Genomic DNA, 8,913 nt, shown 5'->3' with positions numbered 1-8,913 from the left:
TGACTTTAATTCATTATTTTTAAGATTAACTTTGCAGTATTGCTCATTGTAATTTTTTCTGTACATTTTTACCTTCGCATATTAAGTTCTAGCTTTTGTATGTCACACGTAATATATGTGGGAATTTGCACAAAGTATGCTAAATTAGACAGTAACAATCTGCAAGCAATTCATTTTAATAGTGTTCATATCTATTCACTACTAATTCAAAAGAAGACAACAGTATTAGGAAATGTTACATGCATTATATAAAACTTTCACATTAAGCTTAATTTGTGTGTGGGTTAAATATAACAACTGCTTGAGTTTCTAGACTTAAATAGATTTTGATCAATTTCTTTATTACATATCTTTTTAGCATACCTTTTGTAAACAAAGTTTTTTTCTTGTTCTGGCAGTTAAGTATTGAGCAACAGCAAAATTTGCAAGCTCTGAGGTTGACCTCGAGGGATTTCAAGTTTGCCTCTATTTATTTAATTGTGGAATGCTAATAGTCCATTTTGGGAGCTAGTCAGGGATGAGGTGAGAAGGAGGAGGTGGTCAATTGTTTTAGCCTTTCCAAATGCTGTATCGGCAAAGTATATGATTAATAACAAAAACAATTTGGGAAAAGGTGATTTTTATTATGGATTACAGTTTGTGTTGTAAGAACTCGAAATCTTTTGGTTTTTGTTGTTCTGCTGAAGTCTTGTAAATATTTTAGAATCATATGCGTAGAGAAGGAAGCTATTCAGCCTATCATGCTTGTACAGACTGTTTCGGAGAGCTATCCAATTCATTCCACTCCCTTGCAAAAAAAATTTATTTTGTATTTATTCAATTGTTTTTTGAGTGTTAATATAGAACCTGTTTCCACCAGCCCCATGCCTTCTTCAGGCAATTCAGATCACCATAACTCATGTAAAAACAAATCCTCACATCACCTCCAGTTCTTTTGCCAGATATCTGCCCTCTGGTGACTCTTCTGCTGCTGGAAACAGTTTCCCTATTTATTTCAGCAAAACTGTTCACGATTTTGAACTCTTCCATCAAATTTCTTCTTTTATTATAAGAAAAACTCCCAAACTCTCTAATCTCTTCATATAACTGAATTCCCTTGTCTCTAGTGCTATTCTAGTAAACTTCCTCTGCACCCTCTGCATGTCCCATGACCTGGTGAAGAATTAATAGGCAATTTGAGGTGCAAATAAAAATTACAGACTATCAACGGGAAAATTCACAGGGCTGGAAGAATATTTAAATACATTTTAAAAACAAAACCATGTACTTCAAAGGTATTACCGGTTCAAAAAAGTGATTTGTAGGTCTGTCACTCTTGAACTTCATGATCCATGAAGATTCACTTACGCCCATTTTGTTTTTTGTTTTTAAAAAATAATTTTTATTAAAGGTTTTCATAAAATATCAATAACAAAATGAAAAGGAACCTAACAGGGTTAAGTACAAAACACAGTCCAGAAAAACAACCCTCCATACCCCCCTCCACCCCTGTACATAAATAATAAATTAACATTAACACCCCGACTTAATACAATAAGTATATACACCCCCTCAGACCCTCCAGTGTAAATAACAAAAACAAAAAAATAAAGTGCCCCCCCCCGCCCCGAGTTGCTGCTGCCAGTGACCATTGTCTACCGCTCTGCCAGGAAGTCTAAGAATGGTTGCCACCGCCTAAAGAACCTTTGTACCGTATCCTCTCAAGGCGAATTTCACCCTCTCAAACTTAATAAACCCCGCCATATCGTTGATCCAGGATTCCACGCTTGGGGGCCTCGCATCCTTTAACTGAAGAAGAATCCTTCGCCGGGCTACCAGGGACGCAAAGGCCAGAATTCCGGCCTCTTTCACCTCCTGCACTCCCGGCTCCTCTGCCACCCCAAATATTGCGAGCCCCCAGCCCGGCTTGACCCTGGATCCTACCACCCTCGACATCGTCCTTGCTACGCCCTTCCAAAATTCCTCCAGCGCTGGGCATGCCCAGAACACATAGGTGTGATTTTCTGGGCTCCCTGAGCACCTAACACACCTGTCCTCACCCCCAAAAAACCGGCTCATCCTTGTCCCGGTCATGTGTGCCCTGTGCAGCACCTTAAACTGTATGAGGCTGAGCCTCGCGCACGGTGAGGAAGAGTTCACCCTCCCCAGGGCATTTGCCCACGTCCCTTCCTCAATTTCCTCTCCCAACTCCTCCTCCCACTTACCTTTCACCTCCACCACCGAGGCCTCCTCCTCCTCCATCACCTGGTAAATTTCCGAGATCCCCCCCCCAATTTCCGAGATTCTCCCCCCCCCCCCCCCGCCGAGAGCACCCTATCCTGTACTGTGTGTGGCCATAGCCGCGGGAATTCCACCACCTGCCTTTACCTGTAAGTACCTGAAGGTGTTCCCCGGGGGGAGCCCGTACTTCTCCTCCAGCTCACCCAGGCTCGCGAACTTCCCGTCCACAAACAGGTCCCCCAACTTTCGTATCCCTGCCCTGTGCCACCCCGCAAACCCTCCACCTGTGCTTCCTGGGGCGAACCGGTGGTTCCCCCGTAATGGGGTCCCCGCCGAGGCCCCACTTCCCCCCTGTGCCGCCTCCACTGCCCCAAAATTTTGAGGGCAGCCACCACCACTGGGCTCGTGGTATATCTCCTTGGAGGGAGCGGCAGCGGCGCCGTTGCCCCTTATGCCCATTTTGGATAGGCAGATGGAGCATCTAAGTCAACAGAAAATTGCTATAGGCCTTATTTAAGTACTTCGTAATATTTAAATTAAGCTAAGGCACATTGAGGGAAATTAATGTGAGGGTAAATGAGGACATACAATTAAAGGTAAGGAGGTCTCTGGCTTCTTGCTACCTCAGGAGGGAGAAGTAGGATTTGATTAAGGGTCAAAAGTGAGTTGAGCGACAGCAAAACAAAGTCCAAAAGGCCGAACAAACATTTTAGTGGCGAGAAAGTAGACGTAATTGCGATGGGATACGAAGGATTGGAGATGTGATGGGAATGAGGACATATATTTGGGAAGGAACCATTTAGGGCACATTTTCTCCACAGTCCATCTGAAAAATGTGTAATCGATAAGTGTTACATTATAAATAAGTATGTATTAATACATGAAATCACAAGTGGTGCTGCTCATAGTGAATTACAAAAGCTTGGAACACAGCAGAGAAAGATGAGAAACCTTAACTTGCTTTGAGCAATGCTACAAGAATAAATTGATACACCCACTATACCTCAAAACTCACTTTATATTTTATTCATTTCATTCATAATATATCTTGACCCACATGTACAAAAAATTCAGTTCAGTTGCCTCTGATGGAAATCTATGGAATTCTGAACATTCACAGGTTATCTATTAACCAATAACTTTGGAAATGTAATACAAATTATATGTTAAGGAAATATAATATTTAATCTGCTGGAATAGTTTGAATTGCTTTTCTGATCATTTGTTCTTGTGATTTTAGCTGGAAGCCAACATGTTTGCTTCTAACACAGCATGGAGAGCATTTTGAAAAGCAACTTTTGGAACAACATACTAGTACCATCCGAGATAAGTAAGGAAGAATAAAGCAATTTTATACAGCAACATTTTCAAATACGTGACAGTGTGCAGGAATTATACACTTAAATGTTTTCCTTGGTAATGATTTCAGATAATTTAAAATGACCTATATTAAAGTCCATATCTACATTATTTTTTTAAAAATGTATTTAAATTTTATTTGAATTTTTGTACAATCACTCAACTTGAGCTTTCTTAGGTTTCATATATTAATTGTATTAAATTCCTTGTTGGTAGTTACTTTTCCCACATTGATCCTTTGTTGCCTTCCATATATTTTTTAATAAACCACCAGTGACAAGAATGTCAAGTTCAAATAGCATTTTAAAGTAATATTGAAAAGTATCACAAAGACAGTGACATACCTAAGACTCCTAAACTGTAGAGGTGAAACTTCAGAAAGGTAATAGAAAGCTTTTTGGAAAATAATGGTTTGAGTATGTTTTTTAAAATGTTTTTGAGTTTTTTGTGGTATACAAAACAAGGATAAATGTGGACAAACAGTAGGAGACAGAGGATAAAGAAAAATGTTCAATTATTACTTACATACATCGTCGTTCTTTTTTTTTTGTTATTTACAGTGGTGGTTGCGATTTCCTGTTTTTCGTTCCCCATTGGTTTTTGGTTCCAGCTGTTTCTCCTGCACACCCTCTCTTCTCCTTTCCTACCACCACCCCTCTGCTTGGTCATTTGTCTTGCCTTCTTCCCTCATCTGTTCTTGTGCTCTGCTCCTGTCATGTGGGTTTGATACTGCTTCTCATGCTTCTTTTGTTGGGCATGGTTGGGTTCCATGAATCCCTTCTCCCCCTCCCACGCCCCTTCCCCCCCCTCCCCTTCCTTGCTGTGTTGTGGCTACCTCTCCTGTTCTTTGACTTCTTAGTTGTTGGATAAAACAGGTCTTGGAACAACCGAGTGAATGGTTCCCATGTTTTGTGGAAGCCTTCCTCCGACCCTCGGATGGCACATTTAATTTTCTCCATTTGGAGAAATTCCAATAAGTTGGACAGGAAGTCTGCAGTTTTGGGTGGAGCTGCTGACCGCCAGCCCAGCAGAATTCTCCGGCGGGCAATTAGGGAGGCAAAGGCAAAGGGTGCCGGCCCTTCTCCCCATGAAGAGGTTTGGCTGTTCTGACATCCTGAAGACTGCCACTCTTGGGCAAGGCTCCACCCTCACCCTCACCACCTTGGATATTGCCTCGATTAAAGGCTATCCAGAACCCAACCCAGCAAGTCTGGAGCAAGACCAGAACATGTGAGTGTGGTTGGCCGGGCCTCCTTGGGACCGTTCACATTTGTCCTCCAGTTCTGGAAGAACCTGCTCATTCGGGTTCTGGTTAAGTGGGCTCTCTGTACCACTTTTAGTTGCATTAAGCTTAGCCTTGAACATGAGAAAGTGGAAATGACCCTGTGCAGTGCTTCGCTCCAGAGTCCCCACCCTATTTCAAGCCCCAAGTCCTCCTTCCACTTCTCCCTTGTCTCATCCAGTTGGGTTTTGGCCCCCCTTAGCAGTTGCCCATACATGTCACCACAGTTCCCTTTCCCTCAGATGTTCGCTTCCAGCAGGTCCTCCAGCAGTGTCTTCGTTGTCGTGGATGCATCCTTGTTAACCTTCGTAAGAAATTTTTGATATGTATGTACTGTTGTATTCTGTGCTTTAACCGTTGTAATGATGTACACAGAACATCTAGTTGTTTAACTATAAAGATGATTTATTAACAAACACGTGGAAAGATAACAAACAAACTATGATACAGACAATAGCTACTAAATTAATTTAGTGAATTCTCTTGGAGCTATTCTAAGTGCGACTATCCTCTCGTATGTCTTACTACCAAATGGTGGGTGTCTTGAGTCTCATGATAGATCTCTATCGCCACCAGCTGGTTGGAGGACGCATTGCTAATATATACAAAACCGCAGAGGCATATCGCCACAGGTACCTTAGTTCATTCCCCCTCCCGTCAGCTGGAATTTTTCTGTCAGTTCCTCGAGAGTTGTCAGCCTGTTGTTGGTGTAAAAGTCCCTAACTGTCAGTGTCCCCCCCCCCGTTCTGACTCCACCTTTTGAAGGTGGCGTCCATAGTCGCCTCCGTGAACCTGTGGTTGTTGCAGATGGGGGCCTTGTTGGACATTTCGGTTAACCCAAAATGCTGTTTCAGTTGGTTCACGACTGGAGTGTTGCTACCACCACTAAGCTCATTGAATATTTATTAGGTGGGGATAGGAGTGCCACCATGGCTAGGGCCTGTAGGGAGGTCCTCTGCAGGAGCCCTCCTCCATTACCCCCCTTCTCGGCTTCTTGCTCCATTATCCACCCCTTTACCCTCTCCGCAGTTGCTGCCCAGTGATAATATTGCAGGTTTGGGAGGGCTAGGTCCCCCATGGATCTCGTTCTCTGCAATACTCTCTTTGGGATCCTTGCGTTCTTCCCTCCCCACACAAACACCATAATCAGTTTGTCTAGTGAATTGAAAAAGGCCTGGGGATGTTGATTGGGATGGATCTAAACTGGAAGAGGAACCTGGGCAGTATGTTCATCTTGATGTTTTGCACTCTCCCAGTGTGCTCTGTCCTTTTTTATTTCCTCCGTCATGCTGGTCAGGTTCGACTTGTGGATCCCTGTCCAGCCATGAGCAATTTGGATCCCCAGGTAGCTGAATTTGTGTCAGGCCTGTTTAAAAGGCAACCCCTGCATCTTTGCCCCTTCCCCTTGCGGGTTCACCGGGAAGATCTTGCTTTTGCTCAGGTTAAGCTTGTAGCGCGACTTCCGATGACGGCGGGCGGGAGGCGGCCGCACAATGGAGGGCTCCCGTACCGGGAACGGCATTTTCGGGGCTTTAAGCCTGGTCCCAGGGTCCACGGAGGCGGCAAAAGCAGGAAGAAACAGTGAAGGCACAGTGAAGAGAAATGTCGAGGGTGAGCAAAAAATTGTCCTTCAACAAAATAGCTGAAGGTCCAGCGGGGAGTGGAAAGGTCACCAAGGAAAATGGAGGCTGGAGCACCAGGGGAGGCCGCAGTGCGTACGGCTGCAGAAATAACTAAGGTGATGGCTGCGGAATTCGAAAGGCAGTTTACAAGATACATGGAGACAATGAGGAAGGAGATGAGAGAGGTTTTGAGTGCGCTGGTGGAGGAGGCGATTTCCCCGGTGATGACAGCAGTGGCGAGCGCAGTGGCAGAGATGCGAGAGCAAGGGGAGGTGCTGAAGGAAGTGGAGGAAACGTTATTGCAGCAGGGTGATCAACTTGCCTCGATGGGGTAGGAGATGCGGAAGGTGATGGACATTAACAAGGATCTGCGAGGAAAAATGGAAGACCTGGAAAACCGATCCAGGAGACAGAATTTGAGGATTGTTGGGCTGCCCGAAGGAGTTGAAGGGCCGAGGCCGATTGAGTATTTTGCCGCGATGGTGGAACTATTGGGGGAGGGCGAGGATCCCTCCCGATATGAACTGGAGCGGGCTCATCGGTCGTGGAGGCCTGTACCAATGGCGAGTGAGCCGCCAAGAGTAGTGACTCTGTGTTTCTGTAGGTACAGTGTGAAGGAGAAGGTCCTGAGCTGGGCCAAGCAGAAGCGGGTGGTGCAGTGGGCTGGAGTTGGTATACGTGTATATCAGGACTTTACGGTGGAGCTGGCGAGGAGGCGGGCTGCCTTCAACCAGGTGAAGAGGGCACTGTGCATTAGCAAGATGCAGTGTGGCATTGTATATCCAGCGAAGCTGAGGGTGACTTACAAGCTCAGGGACTTTTATTTTGGAACGGCGGAAGCAGCGGAGGAGTTTGCGAAGGCAGGACTGTGGCAGAACTGAGAAATTGAGAAATGGCCATGTGCCGATGTAACCTCATGACTGTATTTTCTTCTTTTTTGTTTCACTGCGTGCGGGTGTATGGGCTAAAGGAGCCAATGTTGTATATATTTGGACAAGGGAAGTGATGGGACTTTCACTCAAAATGAGGGCTCTTTGGGGGTGTAGGTGGATATGCGGGGTTTGAGTGCTAAAAGGGGATTTCTGGGCTTTCCTAGGGCCGGGCAAGGGGGAAAGGGACCCGAGCGGGGGCCTCCAGGCTGGCCGGTTTAAACTGGCCAGTGAATGGGAGTGAGGTGCGGGGAGGGGCTGCGGCCATCGAAGCCTGGGAGAACAGGGTCCGGGTGGTCTAGCCGGGGTGGAATGTTGGGGGGGGAAGGAACCGAGGTTGGGGGGAGGAATTTTACAAGAGGCAGTGGACGGGAGGAGTTGGAGACTGGGGGGGGCGGGGGTACAACTCTTGGGTATCATGTACGGTACTCTTTCAGAGGTTGGATGGCATTGAGTGGGGGGGGGGAGTGGACTCTATAGGTTAATGGTGGCCATGGGCGGTCCTGGACTCCTTTTTCATTTTTATTGTTTCCACCGTGGGAGAGTTTGTTTTATTGGATGCATATATTGACAGGTGGGCCGTTGTTTGGGGTGGTGGGAGGATGGGATCGTTGGTATTGTTAAGGGGATTGATTTTGTATTTGTTACCGTTTACTGTTTGTGGGTGGGGTGTAAATTTTGAAGGAAAATGTGAAAATGGAGAATAAAAACATTTAAGAAAAAAAAAAGGTTAAGCTTGTAGCCCAAAAAGGCTCCAAACTCTTTCAAGAGCGCCATGCAGCTTTGCGGGTCCGAGATGTAGAGGAGAAGATCATCTGCATAGAGCGAGACTCTGTGCTGTCTGTCATCTCTCTGGATCCCTTTCTAGTTCTTTGCCACCCTAAGCATGATCGCTAGTGGTTCAATCGCCAGGGCGAACAGCAGCGGGGATACCGGACATCCCTGCCTTGTGCCTCTGTGCAGCTGGAAGTATTTAGAGCTGGTGGTATTTGTCCATACGCTCACAGTGGGAGCGTTGTACAGGAGTTTCACCCAGGCGGTGAATCCTGTTCCAAGCCCGAAACGCTCCAGTACCTCTATGATCACCTCAGGTGTTCTCTCCCCAGATGGGGTCATGATCACGTTCAGCAGGCGCCTGATGTTCAATGTTAGCTGTCTACCCTTGGCAAAGCCCATCTGGTGTTCTGTTACCACCTCTAGTACACAGTCATCCAGCGTTTTGGCTAGGATCATGGCCAGTATTTTAGCTTCTGTGTTTAGCAGCGAGATGGGTCTGTAGGAACCACATTCTGTTGGGTCTTGTCTTTCATAGGTATTAGCGAGATTGAGGCTTGTGCTCCTCGTGGAGAGCAGGCCAAAGTCCATCTGTAACTTTTTCCTCACCGCCAGGAGCTCTACGGTCGGGGCCTCAGCGTATCGCTGGTCTATCTCCAGTATGGAATCGAATAGCTGTTGCCTAACCACCCTCTCTTCCCTATCTCTCCATGCTTTGTAAGCTATA

The 8,913-nt window shown here is 45.9% G+C and overlaps 1 protein-coding gene across 1 annotated transcript in view; it reads left to right on the top strand.

Annotated features, from left to right (window-relative positions):
• Positions 1–517: 517 nt before the first annotated feature.
• The window catches only part of LOC140407557 (protein SIX6OS1-like), a 66,455-nt gene continuing 58,059 nt past the window's right edge, over positions 518–8,913 (top strand). The window contains exons 1-2 of the mRNA XM_072494950.1: positions 518–522; positions 3,461–3,550. Coding sequence (XP_072351051.1) covers positions 518–522; positions 3,461–3,550 — 95 coding nt within the window. The remainder of the gene's footprint in view (positions 523–3,460; positions 3,551–8,913) is intronic.

Source organism: Scyliorhinus torazame, chromosome 2 (assembly GCF_047496885.1).
Source record: "Scyliorhinus torazame isolate Kashiwa2021f chromosome 2, sScyTor2.1, whole genome shotgun sequence".
Lineage (NCBI taxonomy): Eukaryota > Metazoa > Chordata > Chondrichthyes > Carcharhiniformes > Scyliorhinidae > Scyliorhinus > Scyliorhinus torazame.
Note: the sequence above shows the minus strand (reverse complement) of the source record. Positions and strands in the feature narration are given on the sequence as shown.